The 20,993-nt window shown below is 54.8% G+C and overlaps 2 protein-coding genes across 16 annotated transcripts in view; both read left to right on the top strand.

Annotated features, from left to right (window-relative positions):
- Positions 1 to 16,991, top strand: part of Dagla (diacylglycerol lipase alpha) — a 69,741-nt gene extending 52,750 nt beyond the window's left edge. For all 8 annotated transcript variants that reach the window (XM_045161071.1, XM_045161048.1, XM_045161058.1 and 5 more), the window contains 11 exons: positions 2,865 to 3,018; positions 3,455 to 3,538; positions 3,634 to 3,711; positions 5,336 to 5,416; positions 6,121 to 6,263; positions 6,994 to 7,062; positions 7,362 to 7,434; positions 8,661 to 8,857; positions 10,447 to 10,576; positions 11,004 to 11,191; positions 13,728 to 16,991. In XM_045161071.1, coding sequence (XP_045017006.1) covers positions 2,865 to 3,018; positions 3,455 to 3,538; positions 3,634 to 3,711; positions 5,336 to 5,416; positions 6,121 to 6,263; positions 6,994 to 7,062; positions 7,362 to 7,434; positions 8,661 to 8,857; positions 10,447 to 10,576; positions 11,004 to 11,191; positions 13,728 to 14,682 — 2,152 coding nt within the window. In that variant the 3' untranslated portion in view covers positions 14,683 to 16,991. The remainder of the gene's footprint in view (positions 1 to 2,864; positions 3,019 to 3,454; positions 3,539 to 3,633; positions 3,712 to 5,335; positions 5,417 to 6,120; positions 6,264 to 6,993; positions 7,063 to 7,361; positions 7,435 to 8,660; positions 8,858 to 10,446; positions 10,577 to 11,003; positions 11,192 to 13,727) is intronic.
- A 3,715-nt stretch (positions 16,992 to 20,706) lies between these two features.
- Myrf (myelin regulatory factor) overlaps positions 20,707 to 20,993 on the top strand; it is a 33,784-nt gene continuing 33,497 nt past the window's right edge. For all 8 annotated transcript variants that reach the window (XM_045136572.1, XM_045136577.1, XM_045136565.1 and 5 more), the window contains exon 1: positions 20,707 to 20,824. In XM_045136572.1, the coding sequence (XP_044992507.1) occupies positions 20,779 to 20,824 (46 nt within the window). In that variant the 5' untranslated portion in view covers positions 20,707 to 20,778. The remainder of the gene's footprint in view (positions 20,825 to 20,993) is intronic.

The raw sequence follows: 20,993 nt of genomic DNA, 5'->3' as shown, positions 1-20,993 counted from the left end.
AGGACCAAGCAGCCACACCCGCTCTTCAGTGCCTCCTTTTCCCTGGGGAAGCTGGTGGCTCTTGGGACCTTGTTCTCACCACTTCCCAGCAGCTAATCAGAGAAGGCCAGTGTGCCTTGTGCCCTGTCCAGCTCTGCCAGCTGCACATGCCCGGCCTTCTTCCCACGTTCCTGGGGTGCCCAGCCCGGACTGAGAACTTCTCAAGAAGAGACCTGTGCTTTGGCGGGCCAGTTTCCCTAGCTGGAGCAGGTGCTGTCAGCTCACCGGAGGTTTCAGAACCGGGGAGGCCCCGGCAGTGGATCTTTTGGTACCCTGAGGACAGCTGGATTGTGGGCCTCCTAGGGGACACAGAACCCCCAGCCCTGGGAGGATGAGGGTTAGAGGAAGGTGGAGAAGGTGTGAGCCCCCCACCCAGTGACTGGAACCAGAGGGCTCAGCGTCCTCCTCAGCATCCCAGCCTACTGCCTGTCACTTCCCCTTGCCCTCTGAGATCCTGACTCAGTCAGTTGGCCCTGAGGGGTGGGACATCACCACTTTGCAGGTGTCTGTTGCGGGAGAGCAGAACGAGAGAGAGGAGACAGAGCACAGGATTTGAGTTCACAGTAGTCTTGGGAAGCAGCAGTCAGTTCATGGGCCATGGCCACGAAATCAGGAAGTGACATTATCAGGAAGGACTCAAACTCAAGTACAGCCTGAGAGCCACCTCATTACAGCCTCCTGCTCAGCTGGAGGGAGCAGCTGCCTAAAGGCAGGAGCTCAGGCCCCAGTCCCAAGTTGCCACCCCTTGGCCTGGTTTGGGGCATAGGGTGGCTTCTCTGGGCCAGTGGCCCAAGTCTGGAGTGTCTATCCTGGGTATTGGGACAGTTCCCACTCCCAGGCCCAGGGATTTCCAGGTCTTGACTTGTCTCTGAGGTTTATCAGTGAGGCCTCTCCTCTTTGGGAAGTAACGGTCCTTGGCTCTGAGAAGACAAATGTCTCAGTCTCCTAGAATGTCAGCTCAAGACAGCTGGCAGCCCTGGTCACGGGACTCCAAGCTCCCGAAGCCCTATCCTTTGGGTGCTGGCTCCCCCTGGTGGCCAGAGGAGCACTTGCACGCCCCCAGCTGACTGCCCAGCGCTGCCCTTGAGGAGATTAGAGAGCTTGCAAAGCTTGGTGCTGGGGTTACTACTGTGACCAACACAGAGCAGACCCCAGCCTAGGTAGGTGCTGCTGGGACAGTACACAGACAAGGAACTGTGTCAGAGCAGATAGGTACTTGAGTTGGGTGGCTGGGATCCATGGGGGCCAAGGCAGAGTTGGCCCTGTCAGAGGTGACTGGTGCAGACCTCACAGCGGCACCATATTTGGACAGGGGCTGAAGGAACTAGGGGCTGGGGCACACGGAACCCAGGGAGGGACCCGTTCAGGCTCAGGAAGCTGAAACCCCAGCGGCCTGAGTGGGGTGGGGCTGGGAGGAGCCGGGCCCTAAAGGACAGAGCTTTTGTAGGACTAGGACTTCTATTGTTTTGTAACTTTTTATTGACAGTTTTCATACATATACACAATGTATTCTGATCATAATCCCCTCCTATTATTTTATTTTGTTCCCCCTCCACTGGTCCTCTTCCACTGAATCTCTCCTCCTTTACAACTAGTCCCTCTTTTATTTTGATGTGTTTTTTTATGCCCTCCTTCATCATCCACGATGAAGTATTGATAGGCCCAATATTGTGCAGGTAATAATGATAGTCGCTGTGAGGATATACATGCAAGTCATTTCATGTCTGGAAAGCAGCATTAGAATGAACTTCTCCCCACCCTTTTGCTTTGTTTTAACATTTTATTTATTTATTTTCAAGCAAAGAGAGAGAGAGAGAGAGAAAGAAGTGAAGAGAGATAGACAGATAGAATGGGTGCACCAGGGCCTCCAGCTGCTGTGTACAAACTCCAGGCACGTGAGCCACTTTGTGCATCTGGCCTTGTGTGGGTACTGGGGAATCAAACCCAGGTCATTAGGCTTTGCAGGCATGCACCCTTAACCATTGAACCATTTCTCCAGCTCTGTTTTGTCTTGTTTTGTTTGAGGAAGGGTCTCACTCTCACACAGGATGGTCTTGAACTCAAAGTGATCTTCCTACCTCAGCCTCCACCTCCCAAGTGCTGGGATTATAGGCTTGAACCACCACACCAGGCTAGGGCAAGGACTTTTATGTTGAGCAAGGAAAGCCTCCTGAGGGATCCTAATAAGAGTGGTGATGACTTGACCTATTTCAAAGGGTCACTTGTGCTGCTCAGCTGGGAGTGCAGAGGCAAGGGCAGGCGAGGAAAGTGAGTGGTCAGCATGCAGAGAGGGGGTGGGGTAGACAGTGTGCAGGGACTGGTTCTGCAACTGAAGACAAAGTGGACTGGTGTGAAGTGAGCAGGAAGGGCTGCAACAGGCAGGAAGTTCCTAGGCTGGGGACCACAATGGCTGTCAGACACTAAGGAAGCAATATGGGATTGTGGGGGGGATGTGCCTGGAGGTCTGAAGCATGTCCGGTGGGATCCTGAGTGTATTGATGACATACACACGAAGTAGCAAGTGGGACTAGAGGGAAAGAAAGTCCGGGTTGGACAGCAGGACAAACTGGGAAGAAGGTCTGACCTGGGAAGAAGGTGTTGCCAGCCATGTGGGGGGAGGGGCTCATGAATCTGGTGCTGCCAAGTGATCAAGCAATGAGTGCAGGGAGCAGGTCCTCAGACCCTCAGGTTTGCCCACGGGAGGCATAGCAGGGGAGATTCAGAAGGTCGGATGGGGCTGAAACTACCAGGAGCCTCTTCCAGAGAGGATGGGAAGAGAGAACCTCCCCTGCCTGCCAGCCCTGAGCGCTCTCACTGCACTGCAGGTGCTGCCTGTGCCCGGCGCGACCTCGATTTGCTCCTGGGGTCACCATCGAGGAAGATAACTGCTGTGGCTGCAACGCCATCGCCATCCGCCGTCACTTCCTGGACGAGAACATGACTGCAGTGGACATCGTCTACACCTCCTGCCATGACGCGGTGAGGGGCTGGGCTAGGGGCTGCAGAGCTGGGCCTTAGACATTGAAGCCATCCTTCCAGGCCAGCGGAGCCAGCTGTAGCTTCTAAGGTTCCCCGGTGGTCAGGCCAGAGGTGGCACCCTCCTTTTCTGTACCCCAGGCCTGTACCACCTTGAGCTGGGGGTGTGGACACCAGCTCTACCCAGCAGCAGTGCCTCCAGGCCCTGGCCTTAAGGAAACAGAAGAAGCGAGGAGGCAACAGGGAGGAGCGAGGAGCCACGAGGGTTTGCAGGTGGGACAGCCCCCAGGGCTGCCCAAGGCAAATAGGAGCCAGGAGGGCTGGGGATCGAAGAAGCCTCAGTGACCACCGGGGGCTCTGGCCTTGGCAGGTGTTAGGGACCTTATGGCCACTGGCCTTATTCCAGAGCCACTTAGGCTCATGAACTGTCACCCCTCAGGTCTATGAAACCCCCTTCTATGTGGCAGTGGACCATGACAAGAAGAAGGTGGTGATCAGTATCCGGGGAACCCTGTCCCCCAAGGTATGCTGCCCATGGCTCCTGCTCTGCAGACCCCTCACATCCCCAGGTGCCATCATCTTTAGCTGCTCCTTACCTACCTCCTCTTTCTCCCCAAGGATGCCCTGACTGATCTGACTGGCGATGCTGAGCGCCTCCCTGTGGAAGGACACCGCGGCACCTGGCTGGGCCACAAGGTACCAGTCCCCCCAACCCCCATGCACACCAAGGCCCCTCAACTTTGTTCCCCCTGCCAGCATGCGCCCACTTGTTGCTGGGAATCCTCCCTGATCACTCTGCCTGACACAGAACAGTCAGAGGGGTGTGCATTAATCTGGAATGTCTCTGTGGCTCACACTTGGGACCCTAAAGCCTGCCTATCCCAGGGCCTGTCCCCAGAGGCAGCCTTTCCCAAGAAATCCCTAGAGATGTAGCTGGGTAGACATCATATCAGTTTCTTTTCTAAAATAAATAAATAAATAAAAATTATTCATTTATTTGAGAGAGAGACAGAGAGTGTGAATGAGTATGGACACTCCAAGGTCTCTATCCACTGCAGACGAACTCCAGATGCATGTGCCACTTTATGCATCTGGCTTTATGTGAGTCTTGGGGAATTGAACCTGAGGCCTTTAGCTCCTTTGGGCTTTGCAGGCAAGTGTCATGACTGCTAAGCCATCTCTCCAGCCCACTTTTTTGTTTTGTTTTGTTTTTTGTTTTTGTAGGCAGGGTCTCACTCTGGTTCAGGCTGACCTGGAATTAACTATATAGTCTCAGGATGGCCTTGAACTCACAGCGATCCTCCTACCGCTGCCTCCCAAGTGCTGGGATTAAAGACGTGTGCCACCACGCCTAGCTTCCAGCCCACCTTTTAATGCTTGTGTGTACATGTGTGGAGGATGGTAAGCATGCATGTTACATATATGAGTGTGGAGGCTGGAGCACAACCTCCGGTGTCATCCTCAGGAACACCATTGTTTTTTTGGGGGGGACAATCTCTCCCTGTCCTAGAGCTTACCGATTAGTCTAGAGTGGCTGGCCAGTGGGCACTTGGGGATCCTCCTGTCTCCACCTACCAAGTGCTGCAATTACAAATGCACCACCACATCCAACATTAAAAAGAATATTATTTATTTATTTATTTATTTGACAGAGAAAGAGGGAGAGAAAGAGAGAGAATGGGTACATCAGGGCCTCCAGCCACTGCAAATGAACTCCAGACACATGTGCCCCCTTGTGCATCTGGCTAATGTGGGTCCTGGAGCACTGAACCTGGGTCCTTTGGCTTTTCAGGCAAATGCCTTAACCACTAAGCAATTCCTCCAGGCCCCAGAATTTTTATGTGGGTTCTGGGGGTCAAACTCAGGTCCTCATGCTTGCAAGGCAAGCATGACTTGGCTACCTCCCCAGCCCCAGTTTCTGCCCACTTCTTACTGTGAAATGAAATTGGCATAGTCGGGCTGGAGAGAATTTATGGGTTAAGGTGCTTGCCTGTGCAGCCTAAAGACCCAAGTTCAAGTTCCCAGTACCTGTGTAAGCCAGATGCACAAGGTAGCATATGCATCTGGAGTTTGCAATGGCTGGAGTCCCTGGTGTGCCCTTTCTCTCTTTCTCTTTCTCTCTCTCTCTCTCTCTTTCGCAAATAAAAAAAGAAAAGAAATTGGTATAGTCAAAGAAGTGTCCACCAGCCCCCACAGCCAGCCAGCTTGTTACAGGGCCAAAGTGGAGCATGGGCAAGACAGCCAGTAAGCTGGGGGTGTCGCTGGTTGCGCCAGCCTCTGAGGCTTCCTGCCAACCCCGCTCTGTCATCCCCCCTGCCAGGGCATGGTGCTCTCAGCTGAGTACATCAAGAAAAAGCTGGAGCAGGAGATGGTCCTGTCTCAGGCCTTCGGGAGAGACCTGGTAAGGCGTCTTCCATGGCATCCATTCTTGGGGAGGAGGGCTAATGATGGCACCATCCCTCCCCAGAGCTCACCTGTTCCCAAGCCTTCCCCGCTCTGCTCCACCCCTCAGACCCCTTCTCTCTTCCACCAGCTCCTCAAGTGCCCTTCTTGCTCCATTTGCACCCTAGTTACCAAACACCTGCTCTGTGCCAGCCTCATAGAACCGTTGTTGGAGGAAGTTTGGTGGAGAGGGCAGGAGCACAAAGCCGATCCGCAGAGACAATCCCAGAGCACGCTTAAGGCTGCTGCTCGGCTGGGCGGCAGGTTGAGTCTGGCCCAACCACCAGTCCCTGGATGGGCAGCTCATTCCCAGGCTTCACAGACTCCAGGCTAGAGGAGAAGGTGGAGGGATGGGAACAGGTAACCAAATGATTGTGATAGGATGTAACCACTAGACTGATAAAGGCCAGGCTGAATAACTATAGAATGCCTAGAAAAATCAGGGAGGGCTTTCCAAGGAAGTAACTTCTGAGGCTGCGTAGGAGTTTGGGAGAACAGACCCATTGAGCCTTTGCTCTGTGGGATGTAGCTTGGCTGTTCCTCTACCACAGCATCCATGCAGAATAGCATGATCTGAGCACTCTTGAGAAGAGACCTTTGCCTTCCCAATGGCCACTGGGACAGGCGTCAAGGCAGGGCTCTCAGGCTTCTCTTGGTCCCCAGGGCCGTGGAACCAAGCACTACGGCCTGATCGTGGTGGGCCACTCCCTGGGCGCAGGCACGGCGGCTATCCTGTCCTTCCTTCTGCGTCCTCAGTACCCCACCCTCAAGTGTTTTGCCTACTCGCCTCCAGGAGGCCTGTTGAGGTAAGCAGCTTGGGCCTCCAAGTTGGGCAGTGTAGCAGTCAGCTTCATTTGCTGGGATGAACCTCCAAACCAGGCACAGTTTATAGGAGGAACAGGATTTATTGAAGCTTTCGGGTCCAGGGGAAGTTCCATAATGGCGGAAGAAGCTGGCCCCCTTTCACAGGTCCACGCAGAGAGAAAGACCACCGCCAGCACCATAAGCAAGCACACTCCAGGAATCCAGGCAGAGCTGTGAATGCTCTCTGCCTGCATACCTTAGGCTAGAATTCTAGATCTGCCTCCAAACACACCTTATAGCAGAACCCTAGAATCTTCCCACAGTGACACCTCCTCCAGCCAAGATGCAAGAATAAAACTGAATCTGTTGGGGGACATCCATTCAAATTCCTAGAGGTGAGGACTGGTGGGGACCTCTGAGGGTCAAGGACTGGGCTGTTGCTGGACAGAGCTGAGAGCTGGACACTGGTGGCTGGACTGGGTCACATGGAGGCCTGGGAGTGGCCCAGTATGAGGAGCACAGCAGTAGGATGAAGGCTCTGTGAAATGTCTACTAGATCATATGTCCCTCGGGGTAAAATATGGGCAAGGAAGGCAACAATGGGAGCCTAGCCTACTACCACAAGCTCCTTGGAAGGCCTTGAGGCCAAAAGCTGACCTCAGAAGTAAGCAGGGTTACCCCTGCCAAGCCCATCTCTGTCCGCCTGAGCCTCTTTCTCGGCTTCCCTTGCAGTGAAGATGCCATGGAGTACTCCAAGGAATTTGTGACTGCAGTGGTTCTGGGCAAGGACCTCGTTCCCAGGTGAGCCCCTCACCTCCTACTGTAGTCCCCCGGCGGGGTATCATTCAACCCTCCAACCTCTACATCTTTCACGTAGCTTTCTAAGACCCTGGTGGCCCCTCCTTCCCCTTGGTGGCCCTGTGGTGAGAAAATAAGGACACAGAACTGGTGCCTCCCCTGTGGGGCCTCTTCTCGCTTCTGCTCTCCTCCACACTGTGATCCTTGTGGGCTTTTCTTGTTCCTGGGAACGGCTGCCCTCTCTCTTCCCTCTCTCAGCCATAGACCAAGTCCGGCTGATGCTGTCTTGTTCCTTTCCCCAGGATTGGCCTCTCCCAGTTGGAAGGTTTCCGCCGGCAGCTCCTGGATGTCTTACAGCGAAGCACTAAGCCCAAAGTGAGCTCCCACCAGCTGCCTGACCATCAGGAAGCCCTGGCTGACCCTGGTTGTAATCCCTACTGTTTCCTAGGACAAAGCATAAGATGCCCAAGATATGTGTCATGGAAGCCTCAGGCTCTCAGATCCTGTCACTCAGGGAGACTAAGGCCAGTGTGAGGGACTTGTGCTCCCATAACCAATCACTGTGTCTGATCCGAAACAAAGTTGCTTCTACTACCTGGAGCTGCCTAAAGTGAGGAAGGGTGTTCCCTATGACTCAGTGCCTTGAGCATGCAAAGAAAGGCCTATTCAGTGCCTATGAGGTGGTCCAGGCTCAAGGATTGCCAGTGCTCCATATAGGGGATTTGGGCTCAGTTTGTCCTGATCTGCTGCTGGGGTCAGCTGGACAAGGTCAGCCCATCCTAACCGTCATCAGGTTCTAGAAGATCTTTACAGAGGCTTTTAGCACCAGGTGGGCAGGGTGGGGCCAGGTCTATGGCCAGGCACCCCAGGGTAGGCCACAGCAGGGCAAGTCTCGCTTAGACCAGTGGGTCTCTGTGAGGTCACCTTCCTCTAGTCCCCCTCTCAGGTGAGTCCTTGACTGCATTCATCATCCCTGCCTATATGCCTCTTCTCAGCTTTGGTGGCCCTGATCCCCTAGCAGGCAGGGTCCTGGGCTGGGTACCAGGGAATGGGTGGGGAAGCATTGCTTTGTGGTGTTGTGTCTGCCTCGAGGAGCCTGTTCTGGGCAGGAGAAGCTGCTACTACCTGGGCCTGGTTAGGGTACTCATCAAATCCACACAAGTGGCCAAGGCCTGACCCAGACATGACCAGGTCTAGCAGGTACAACTGGGCCAAACTGAGGTTTGTCCTGCCTCTGACTTGCACAGTGACCTAGAAAAAGCCCCCCAACACACACACACACACACACACACACACACACACACACACTGGAGGTGTCTCCTGTCCACTAGATGAGGACTTATCTGGTCTTCCAGGCCCTCACCACTTCTGACGTTTTATTCCATGTCATCTGTCCTTGGCATCTTATTGTCCATCTAGCCACTGTATACCTTAGCCCTGCCTCTTTAGGTGCACCCTGACCTTTAATGTTCTGGCCATTGCCCACCTCCATCACCACCCCTTCCCCCTTCTCCTGTTGAACCCTTCCTTCTAAGCACCTCTGGTCTTGCCCATCCAGCCAGTGTACTCAGCTCTGTCCCCTTCTGTCTGGCCCCATACAGTGGCGGATCATAGTGGGGGCCACTAAGTGCATCCCCAAGTCAGAGCTGCCCGAGGAGGTGGAGGTGACCACCCTGGCCAGCACTAGGCTCTGGACCCACCCCAGCGATCTGACCATCGCCCTTTCAGCCAGCACCCCACTCTACCCGCCCGGCCGCATCATTCACGTGGTTCACAACCATCCTGCAGAGCAATGTTGGTAGGTGCTGCCTGGGGTCCTGGAGGCCTCTGCTACAGGTGTAGGGGGGTCTGGGGCAGAGGCTGCGGAGGGGTGGGCTGGGCTTTGCTAGTTGTTCCTTAGGCCTTGGACAGAGGCTGGGAAGAGGTATTTCCCCAGCTGCAGGTCATGGAGTGAAGCAAAAGGCCAGTCTAGAGCAGCGTCCATGACCTCTTCTCTTTTGTGTGTATGCATATGCATTCATGTATGTGTGTGTACACGTTTGTGTATATGCACACCTGGGCAGAGGCCAGAGGACAACCTTGGGCGTTACTCCTTAGAAATGAATGCTTTTTGGAGACAGGGTCTCTTGTTGGCCTGGCACTTACCACTTACACTAGACTGGCTAACCAGTGAGCCCCAGGGACCCTCTTGTCTTTACCTTCCCAGCAGTGCTGGCATTACAGACATGCGCCACCATACCCAGCATTTTTTTTGTAGTTTGTGTGCAATGTGTATATGTGCATGTATGTGCAGATGCATATGCATGTGCATGTGTGTGGAGGCTGGAGGAAGATGGAGGTCCTCTGTCATCCTTCCCCCTTACTTCCCTGAGACAGTCTCTCACTGAACCTGGAACTGTGTTTCTCAGTGAGATTGGTTGACCAAGGAACGCTAGTGATCCTTCTGTCTCCAACCCCCTCAGAGCTGGGGTCACCATGGCCTGTTTTTTTTATGTGGGTGCTAAGGATTGAACTCTGGTCCTCATGCTTGTGCCACAGGCATTCTTACAAACTAAGCCGTCTCCCCATCCACGCCCAGCATTTTTACTTGGGTTCTGGGAAGTGAACTGAGGTTCTTGTGCTTTCTGACCAGCTGAGCCTCTCCTTCCAAACACCTCTGCTCTTGCCCATCCAACCAGTGTACTCTACCCCCTTCTGCCTCCCCCAGGGCCCCACTGGACAGTCCTAGCCGGTACCCTAGTGTCGGCACTTCCCTGCTGTCCCGTAGTATAGCTCTCCTGGCTCATAGTCTGTTTAGTCAGGAGTGGATGTCTGAGAGGCATCACCTCAACATCCCAGCCAGCTCACACCTCAGTGTCTCCTGGGTCAGCTGGCCAACAGCTATGGGCAAGAATGGGGCCAAGGCAGGAGCAAAAGCGAAGTGAGTCAGCAGGTAGACTTCTGTTTCACATTTCAGAGCCTTGGACACTGGGTCTTCCTTCTTGGGACAGGCTGCCTCCTCTGACAAAAAGCTGAGGAAGCCAGGCGTGGTGGTACACGCCTTTAATCCCAGCACTCGGGAGGCAGAGGTAGGAGGATCACTGTGAGTTTGAGGCCACCGTGAGACTATGTAATGAATTCCAGGTCAGCCTGAGCTAGAGTAAGCCCTGTCCAAGATGGAGCAGGTGTGGCCCAGGCAAAGTAGGTAGGAGGGTATTTGGGGATCACAGCTAAAGTGTTAAGTCTTTCGCAAGCTAAGGGGCAAAGCAGGAGCAAGGATCCAGGCCTGGAGTCACCGACTTGCTGTCCAGGCTAGACAAAGGACCTCCAAATCCAGCCTTGGTCCCACTAGACAAACACATAGAGCAGAGCTACCTGACCCCTCCCTGTCCTGTGTTCCCCTCTCAGCTGCTGTGAGCAGGAGGATCCCACATACTTTGCCATCTGGGGTGACAACAAAGCCTTCAACGAGGTGATCATCTCACCAGCCATGCTCCATGAGCATCTGCCCTATGTGGTCATGGAGGGACTGAACAAGGTAAGCACAGAGCCCTCAACTGGGGCTTGGAGAAGCTAGGAGCTCAGCCAGGGTTCCCAGAAGGGTCCTGGAAGACAGAAAGCCCTGTCCTTCAACTCCACACCCTGGTTCTTTCCATATCACCACATTGTCTCGTGGTAGGGAGGAGTTCAGAAGATCCTCAGATGCTGGTCCCTAGGCCAGGCTGAGTTGAGAGGCCCTGAAGACCACCTGGCCCATACCAGAAGTGTGACCAAGCCAGGGACAGTCTCCATTGGCCACTGAGGGGCCGACCACAGAGGAGTAGTCTGACCCATCCAGGCTAGGGACAAGCATGTTGTAGGCCTCCCTTGAGGAGGACGAAAGTGGTCCCCACTGTCACTGTTCTGTGAGGACCGTGGCTGGGCCTGCTGCCTCGCCACCACCAGCCTCCTCATCCTGTCCCCAGGTGCTGGAGAACTACAACAAGGGGAAGACAGCCCTTCTCTCTGCTGCCAAGGTCATGGTGAGCCCCACCGAGGTGGACTTGACTCCTGAGCTCATTTTCCAGCAGCAGCCACTGCCCACAGGGCCCCCTCTGCCCACTGGGGTGGCCCTGGAGTTGCCAGCTGCAGACCACCACAACAGCAGCGTCAGGTGGGTCATGCTTGTTCCACCCTGCCCCACCCCAGGAGTGTGGTTTCAGAATATAAGCACTTGTATGGATGCACACTCAGGCATCCGTGCCTGCTGAGGTTGTCAGGCTTCCCCTCTGCTCAGGCTCCCACTCTATTCCAGCCGTCTCCCAGCCTACAAGCCTACCATCCTTGAAGCGGGCTGTGTCTCAGAAGTTCCCCAGGTGGACTAGGAGGCTTTGAGGCACACAGAGACCAACCTGTATATCATAAGCAGTAACTTATTCATTCCCACTTAGACCCAAACAGATGCACACCCATGTACTTACATAAGCATGCAGCTGTGTATGCCTGTACTGGAGCTTACACATGCACATACGTGAGCAGGAGGGGAAAACCAGCCCGACCAAGGTGAATTTGGCTCCCAAGCTCATCTCTAGAAGCAGCTGCTGCCTGCGGGGTCCCCTCTGCCCACTGGCCTGGTTCTGGAGCTGCCTGCTGCAGACCACCGTGACAGTGGTGGTAGTCACATGTGCACAGATTTCTCCATACAAACAAATGTGTACAGGAGACCAAGGCAAGCAGGACGCATGTCTGCAAGGGCACACTTGTCAGACAAACATACATGCAGACACATGATTGTACCTTGAACAGACCCACAGCACACAGGCACACCTGGCCCAGCTGCCAAGACACGGACACGTGCACATACAGACTCTGGACAGTGTCAGGCTCAAGAGTGGTGGCTCTTCTGAGGAAGGGTGCCCTGCCTTTCTGGCACCCTGACTCCCATGCCCTGCATCCTTGATCTTCGGGGACCCTGGGACTTCTCTCCCTATAATTCTGCAAATCCTGTGGATGAATTACTTGATGAGTTCCAATATCTGTTCCTGGCCACTATAACCACCTTCTCCACCCAATTCCCAATCCCTCCTTCTCTTCCTTCCTCCTTTCCTTTCTCCTTCCCTCCACAGTGAGGGGCATCAGAGCTCCTAATGTAATAGAGTGCTAAGGGTCCAGGAAAGTCTTGTATCCCAAACCTTAGGTTTGTTTCTAATTTTAGTCAAAAACTTAAATAAAAAAGAACACTGGCAGGGATAATTATTAAATGTATTTATTGTGGCTAGAGATCCCATGTGGAGGGCCTGGAGGGAAAAATGTGGAAAGAAAAGAAAGTTTGAGGAGTTCCTGCTATGTGGGGAGCTAGAAAGGGATAAAGAACCCATGCGGAGAATAAGGGCTAGGGGCCTTCCTGGCTGGGCCTGGGCCTGGGCTATGGCCTAGGCCCAGCAGAGGGAAAAACTCACCCACAGCTGGAAGTTCCCAAGTGATTAGAGAGAGACTGTGTGTGTGTCTGCCCTCCCCTTGCAAAGGTATTTATAACCTTTAGTGGTAGGCTGGCTCAGGTGAACCAGAGGGACAGCTGGGTGGTTAGGGCTAGAGGCTGTCCCAGGAAGAGATTAGCTCTGGCATCAAGTTCTGGGGGTTGAGCTTGACAGACCGCAATATTTAAATACTATGAAAGACCTCCCTCCCAGCAGAGGTCCTAATTGTTTATTGAAAAACAGGTCTGTAGGGAACTTAGGAAGAGACAAAATGTCAGGTCATCTTTGATTTCTAGCAAGTGCAAACTTTCCTGCACTTTCCACCTTCAGGGGTCCAGTCACCCTAACTCTACCCGCCCCAGTCCTACAGAGCGCTGCACCATGTTGACAGGGAAGAACCTCAGTACAAGGAAGGAAGTGATCGAAGTGGTGGAGAAGAGTGCTGTCCTGAGGTGGGGTCAGGGTCTCTCCTGCCCCTTCCTCCCTACCCGCCTCTTCCCCTGTCCTTTTGTCCTTCCTTGTGTTTTCCTAGTTCTCTGTGGCCTCATGAGTAACTCAGAACAGCCAGTCTGTCAAGATCTAAGTGTCTCATCAGTACAATGACAAGGATGGGCATATGGACCCCAAAGGCCCTCTGAGAATCTCATGCTCTCAATGGGGTCTTAGCCCCTCGAGGCCACCCCACCTCAGTCCACCCACTTGGGCTCTTGTGAATTGTTTTAATAGTTATTTATTCATTTATTCATTCATGAGAGAGAGAGAGAATGGGTGCAGCAGGTCTTAGTGCTGCTGCCAATGAACTCCAGATATATGTGCTGCTTCATGCATCTGGTTTTATGTGAGTACTGGGGAATTGAACTTGGGCCATCAGGGATTGCAAGCAAGCACCTTTAACTGCTGAACAATCTCTCCAGCCCCATAGTGAACTGATTTTTTTTTTCAAGTTAGGGTCTAGCTCTAGCCCTGGCTAACTTGGAATTCACAATGTAGTCTCAGGGTGGCCTCGAACTCACAGTGATTCTCCTACTTCTGCCTCCCAAGTGCTGGGAGTAAAGGTGTGAGCCACCATGTCCAGTTGAACTGATTTTTAAAAAATCAGTTCTCTGCCCCCAAATCACTCAACAAGGACTGAATCACCTCCTCCTTTGTTCCCCTTCCTTCCAGCCCAGGAACCTGGGGGTGACCTGGCTCCTCTGAGTCTCAACCCCTGCTGGTTCTGCTCTTTCTCTGTAGGAGCAAGTCCCAGTCCGAGATGAGCCTCGAGGGCTTCTCTGAAGGGCGGCTGCTGTCCCCAGTGGCTGCGGCCTCGGCAGCCCGCCAGGACCCGGTGGAGTTGCTCCTGCTGTCTACCCAGGAGCGGCTGGCGGCCGAGCTGCAAGCCCGGCGGGCACCCCTGGCCACCATGGAAAGCCTCTCGGATACAGAGTCGCTGTACAGCTTCGACTCGCGCCGATCCTCGGGCTTCCGGAGCATCCGCGGCTCGCCCAGCCTCCACGCGGTGCTGGAGCGCGATGAAGGCCACCTCTTCTACATTGACCCGGCCATCCCTGAGGAAAACCCATCCCTGAGCTCGCGCACGGAGCTGCTGGCTGCCGACAGCCTATCCAAGCACTCGCAGGACACCCAGCCCCTGGAGGCGGCCCTGGGCAGTGGGGGCGTCACTCCTGAGCGGCCCCCAAGTGTGGCCAACGAGGAGGAGGAGGCGGGTGGAGAGGGTGGTGGGGTGGCCCCTCGTGGAGAGCTGGCATTGCACAATGGACGCCTGGGGGACTCCCCCAGCCCTCAGGTGCTGGAATTCGCGGAGTTCATCGACAGTCTCTTCAACCTGGACAGCAAAAGCAGCTCCTTACAGGACCTCTACTGCATGGTGGTCCCTGAGAGCCCCACCAGTGACTATGCTGAAGGCCCCAAGTCCCCCAGCCAGCAGGAGATCCTGCTCCGGGCCCAGTTCGAGCCCAACCTGGTGCCCAAACCCCCGCGGCTCTTCACTGGCTCAGCTGACCCCTCCTCGGGCATCTCACTCTCTCCCTCCTTCCCGCTCAGCTCCTCAGGAGAGCTCATGGACCTGACACCCACAGGCCTCAGTAGCCAGGAGTGCCTGGCTACTGACAAAATCCGGACTTCCACGCCCACAGGCCATGGGGCCAGCCCCAGCAAGCAGGATGACCTGGTCATCTCCGCACGCTAGTACCCGGCAGCAGCTGCCAGCTCCAGCTTGGCCCGAGTGGGAGACCCTGTGGGTACCTGTGGCCATGCTGGACTAGGTAGCTTTGAGGAGAGGCCCTCAGGGGTCAGCTGGCCTCAGGCCTGGGGCACTGCTGCTGAGCAGGGGGTCCATATCCCTACCTCAGCCTAGGACCCCCCAGAGCCAAGGCTGCTGGGCTTAGAGTGGGGAGGGGCCTGCAGGACGGGTCACCCATCCTCAGGCCTTAACCTGACTCCCCACGGTCAGGCACCTCTGCTCTGGGATGGGCACTGGGCAAGCTGGCTCCCTGTCGCTGCCCTCTCAGGGCAGAGGTAGAGAGCAGTCCCCTCCCCCAAAATTTTCACACATGGTCCAGGTTGACAACTGCCCTGCCCTCCCCAATCTGGTGCCTGCTGGCCAGCTCCGCCCCCTCCCCAACCCCTGGGTAACCCACATAAAGGTGGCCCACAGTGCTGTATATGTTTACAGAAGCTGCCCAGCTCTGCTCAGAATGCATCCTGGGCTTACAAGCGCCCACACTCAATTGTGTGTTCAGTAGCCGCCCCCCCCCCATGAATGGGGCCTGAGGCAGCCAAGGGGCCCAGAGGGGCCTAGAGGAAGGTGGGGTCAGGACCCCTTCTTTGCTTGGTGCCCCTCTGTCTGGCCTCTCTGTCCATGGGTTCGGGCCACTGTGGCATGCCCCGCCTACCTGCCACTGTCTGGCTTCCTGGCTCACCTTCTACCCCAGGGACCCTGGCCACTTGAAGGGTGGTGGATGCTGCTGTGACCACCCTGGCTGCAGCGTCAGGGCCCTGGGAGGAAAGAAGGCACTCAAAGCCCCTGTCTCCTGAGGATCCCACCAGAGCACTTTATGTCACCCTGCCATGCCTGGGCAGCTCTGGGGTCCAGGATCTGAAACCAAGCTTGCCTCTGCCCACTCTCCTTCCTCATCACCTGGTTTCCTGGGTCTGGACTCCACCTGCACCCATGTCCTGCCCAAAGAAAAATGGGCCAAGCATGAGGTATTGTGGGACCTGTCAGGAGACCCTCTGCCCACTGCACAGGGGAGGGTCAGGACCTCAGGTGCTGTCCCAGATTAACCAGAGGCCACCATAGGTTCCTTGTGGTTTGGGAAAGCAGCTGGGCGGTGGGAGCTGGGATTGGGGAGGTTGTGCATGCTGGTGTCAGGCGTGTGTGTGCATGTGCATGAATGTGCACCACTCCTGAGGAAGGGGCTGCCGGGGGCTGCCCACCCTCCCTGCCTTCCTGCTTGCTGCCCCTTGCAGCATCAAGAAAACAGCCTGGGAAGTGGGGGCACAAGACAAGCTGGTCACTGAGGAGTGCCTTTGCCTCCTTCCCTGTCAGAGGCTTGATTCACTCCCATTTTGGCCCCACCCAGAGCCTCCTTAGGCCACTTAGGCTCTCCTGACCCCAAACCCCCATCTTATGAACACTGGTATCTGGGCCTGAGCCCTTACTCTCCCCCCCCCCCCCCCCCCCCAGCTAGGGCTGGCCCTGACAGATGGGGACAGAGACCTGGGAGCTGGGCCTCCCTTCACTCTGATTCTCACCCTCACCAGACTCCAGGCCACCCTGCTGCCGAGGCAGTGCCTCCGACCAGCACAGAAGCAAGACAAAAATCAGTGGCTCTTAGAATTCCAAACACTAGATAGAATCTTAAATCAGAAGGAAGTTCGAACAAGCACTCCGGCCAGCAGCAGGCCTTTTAACTCTTCCTCTGCCAGGGTGGATCTGGGGGTCTCTAGAGTGTGTACCCCATGCCCATGACTGAGCCATCAGGGATAGATCCCACCACCCCCAAGGTTGCAGCCATATCATGTTACAGGCTTGGGGTTAGGACAGGCTTGGACTCAGCGCTGGACAGACCAGGCCCAGCCCACCCCACCCCGCCTGGCACCTGAAGGGTGGACCTGCTGCAAGTCTCCCTGCTCTACCCCATGCCACATCTTGGGGGGTCTGAGCCACCCCCCTCATCCCAGCCCGGCTCAGATCACCCCTACACTCTCCTCCAGACCCGCAGCACAAGCTCTCCCAGCCCTGCGCTGGCCTGTCCTCCCAGGGATCTGGGCGACCTCCATATGCAATCGATGTGAGCCGCCGGCCCCACACGCCCTGTGCACTCCACGTGCCGTTCTCCTACGACTTTTTTTGTACTTAATGTATGAAAGATCCACACTAATATTGCTGTAAAAAGGAGAGACAAATTAATATAGCCTATTCTATAAATATGTCTGTATATAAGGGTTTCTGTATATTGTATAGGGCTGTGTATAAACTGAGCCTAGAAGCACGCTGCTGCCTCCTGTGATCTGTTTTCATAAGGTAGGGTGCAGTCAGGGTGGGAACTTGCTGAGGTCATGCAGTGCAAGGGGACAGGAACCTCTGCCTGAGACTGTTCATTGCACCAACCAAAAAGTCTAAAGGGGAAGTAGGTTCTTTGGGACCAAAGCCTATTGTGCCTGCAAAGATGCAAAGTCTTCCTAGGGCTCCTTTGCCAGCCCCAGTGCTGCCCGCTGAGGGGAATGCCTACCTGTGCTTTGGGCTCCAGCTTCCTCATGGGGCCTAAGTATGATATGGTTCAGCCTCCTCCTTTACTCCAGCCCAGGCATGAGAGGCCCTCGAGACAACTGCTCCTTTGCCAATGACCTAAGGGAGTTAGGAGAGGTTTCAGGGCCCGTGTGTGTGTGTGTGTGTGTGTGTGTGTGTGTGTGTGTGTGTGTGCGCGAGCGCGTTCCCTATGGTATGGGTGTGCATGTGTGTGTGGGTGTTCTCATAGGTTTGGGTATGCATGTGTGTGGGTGTGTTCTCACCGATATGGGCGTACGTGTGTGGGTGTGTGTGTTCTCACTGGTATGGCTGTACTGTGTGGGTGGCAGTGGTTGATGTCAGGTGTTTTCTTCAGTCACTCTCCACTTTATTTCCTGAGGCAGAGTCCCTTGAACCCACAGCTCACTGATAAGGCTAGCTTGGCCAGCTTGCCTGGGGGACCCCCTGCCTCTCCCTCCCCAATGCTGGGATTACAAGTGAGCCCTCATGCCCACCCAACATTTACGTGGGTGCATGGGACAAATATGGGTCTCCCCAGCCCTGTGATCTTGGCAAGGTCAAAGCTCGGCAGACTGTGGGCATTTCCGCACCGTGTGGGACAGGAGGGAAGACCTGCAAGTGGGGGCGGTCTTGCAGGGAGTCTATTTCTCTGGTTGTTCCAGAGAAACTCAGAAAACAAAATCATCTTTAAAAACAGCATGGTGTAGCTGGCTGGGTGTCCATTTTGTCCGCTGGCGGGCCTGAAGAGGTGGAGGAGGAGCCAGAGGGCAGAATAACAATTGTCTTAGGGGAGTCTGCAGAAGGGCCAAGCCCCTGGGTGCATAGGCTGGAAAAGAATGGACCACTCAGTGTGTGCCCCCTCCCCCCAAGCATGGCCCCCACTGGGAAGGGGGAGAGGCAGTCCAAGCACACAGCTGGGCCTTCGGCAAAATCCCACTCTATATACCTAAGAGCCACAGCTCTGAGCGGGCCCCTAGAGGGACAAAACCTCATTGTGAGATGCCCACTGGCCTGGGCATTCCCTCCCCCAATCCCTCTCCAAGGCCACCACGAGCCTGCTGACTGGACCACATCTGGGCTCAGGCACTGGCTGCCCTTCCCCCCAGGATAGTCACTGAGGAGGAGGGAGGTGTGAAAGGGATGGAAGAATTCACTCAGTCCCCTGCAGTCTGCCTTGGATCTGACCTTAGTTCTAGCTAGGCCAGGTAGGTTAGCATCTTGATCTGATAGCAAGTTCTTCCCCTTCTGGTCCTCAGGGGTGTGATGTGTGTGTGCGCGTGCGAAACAGGTTTTCACTGTGGAGCCCAGACTGGCCTCGCTCTTTAAATCCTCTCACTGGGCTTCCCAGAGGCTTTGATGACAGGTGTATGCTCCCATGCTGGGCTGGGCCTCAATTTTGTCTTTGCCAAACAGTGGTAAGGTAGGGTGAGTCTTTCTGGCTCTGACTTGCTGTGTCTAAGGGTCCCCAGAATATGTGTACTGACCCACTCTGTAGTGGGTTTTTATGGGTCTAAATTTCTATAATTTTCTGCCTCCAAGTTTTCAGAGGTCAAGGATTCTGAAGTTTGCAGATGCCACCATGCATCCATTCAATACATAGTGAGTGCCTACTAAGTGCAAAGTGATGTTTTCTTACTGTTGAAGCTATAGCAGTGGCAAAGACCAAAAAATAAAAATAAAAATAAGTCCCTTTCCCTCATAAGACTTCCATTTCATGGAGAGGGGAAAGGAAACAGCAGAAACTAAATAAAAAGCTACATTTCAGTCTGAGGAGATTGCTCAGTGGTTAAAGACTCTTGCCTGCAAAGCCAGACGCCCTGAGTTTGATTCCCCAGTACCCATGTAAAGCCAGGTGCACAAAGTGAAAAAGTGGTGTATGCATCTGGAATTTGTTTGCACTGGCAAGAAGCCCTGGTGTAGCCATTCTCTCTTGCTCACTCTCTTTATCCTTGTAAATAAATAAAATAAAAAGTAGTTAAAGAAAGAAGGAAAGAAAGAAAGAAGAAAAAAAGCTTCATTTGGATGAAGGGCAGAAAGGCGTAGGTGGTGGGAACCGCTTTAGGTAGTATACTGGTGTGTAAACTGAGATTAGAGAGCTGGGAAGGACCAGTACCAAAGACAGATGGAAACCCATGTGCTGTGGCCCTGGGGTAGGGGTGAGCCTGGCAGGTTTTGGTGATGGGAGAAGGCCTTGATGGCAGTGATTTAGTAAAGAATGGTTAGTTTCAGGCAGAGGCGGGAGCATTCAAGGCCTGGAAAACCAGGACAAGAGGCTTGGATGTTTGAGTGCAAAGGGAAAGTATTGGATTTAGCAAAGGCATGGCATGATCTGATTTCTGCTTTCCGAAGAGTGATTTGGGAGAATTGTAGAGGGACCGGTGAGGGGAGATTCTGTATAGCACAGGATCAAAGCAAAGAGACCCTCGGAGAGTGAAGGTGGGATTCAGAGACTGCAGCCTCATCCACCACGCCTCTCTCCACCAGACAGGGCAGCAGACAGCGAGAATGCATCTTGTGGAGGAGCCACGTTTTGGCTCTGAGCTTACTGACCTTGAACTCTTCTACTTGCGTCTTCCAATATCATCACCACATGTGATGATTTCAATTTACACTAATTAAAGTCAAATCAAATGGAAAGTCAATTGCTCCATATCTGTAGTCACATTTCAGATACTCAGTTGATGCTATGTCTAGTGACAATACTGAGAACATTTCCATCAATTAAGTAAGTCTATAGAGGGCTGGAGAGATGGCTCAGTGGTTAAGGCACTTGCCTGAGAAGCCTAAGGACCGAGGTTGGATTGCCTAAAACCCACATAAGCCACATGTATATGGTGGCACATGTATCTAGAGTTTGTTTGCAATGGCTGGAGGCCTTGGTGTGCCCATTCTTTCGCTTAAATAGATAAATATTAAAAAATATTAAGCTTGGTTTCCTCGTCTGTAGTCATAGTCCCTCCTTGGTAGGTCTTGGTGGGGACTACCGAGGAAACACTGTAGAGTACTTTAGTGCAGGCCGGGCACACGACAAATGTTCCTTGGGTTCAGGTCGCTGCTGCTGAGATGGGGTGGGTAAGAAAAGAGGGGGGCTGTCTCCGAGGTCTGGTTCTGCAAATTTCTGATTCAGAATCCGGAACCTTACCCTGCCCTAGGACAAGTCGAGAAGTCCTTGGCCCCTCCATCAGCCCCCTCCGGCCCACCCAGCTCAGGACCAAGCCGCTGGACGCCCTCCGCACCCGAGGACTGAGGACCGCCTGGCCCACCGCCGCCTGCAGGAGACTTGGCGTCCTGCGGCGCGCGCGCCCGGCCCGCAGGGGGCGCTGTGGGGGGGCGGGCGGGCGGGGCGCGTGGCGGGCGGGGGCCGGGCCAAGGCTGCGGGGGGCGAGCGCGCGGCGGCGGGCCGGGCGGGCGGGACCGCGGCCGGAGCCCAGCCGGGACTGTCTGTCGCGCGGGCCGCGCGGGCGATGCCGCGCCCCCGGGCCGGGCTGTAGCGGGGCTGCGGCCGGAGCACGCGCTCGAGGCAGGCGGGACATGGAGGTGGTGGACGAGACTGAAGCGCTGCAGCGCTTCTTCGAAGGTGAGAGGGCACGGGCTGGCGGGGCGGCTACCCTCTTTCGTTGGCATCCACCCGCCGATCTCTCCAGGATCCCGACTCCCGTGGCGTTCCTACCATACCGGGGACCCCCAGAATGCCTCCTCCAGTCAGGGCTGGTCTCCAGGCCGACAGCAATCCACGATGCTTGGCT

The sequence above is a fragment of the Jaculus jaculus genome, chromosome 1 (genome assembly GCF_020740685.1).
Source record: "Jaculus jaculus isolate mJacJac1 chromosome 1, mJacJac1.mat.Y.cur, whole genome shotgun sequence".
Classification (NCBI taxonomy): Eukaryota; Metazoa; Chordata; class Mammalia; order Rodentia; family Dipodidae; genus Jaculus; species Jaculus jaculus.
Note: the sequence above shows the minus strand (reverse complement) of the source record. Positions and strands in the feature narration are given on the sequence as shown.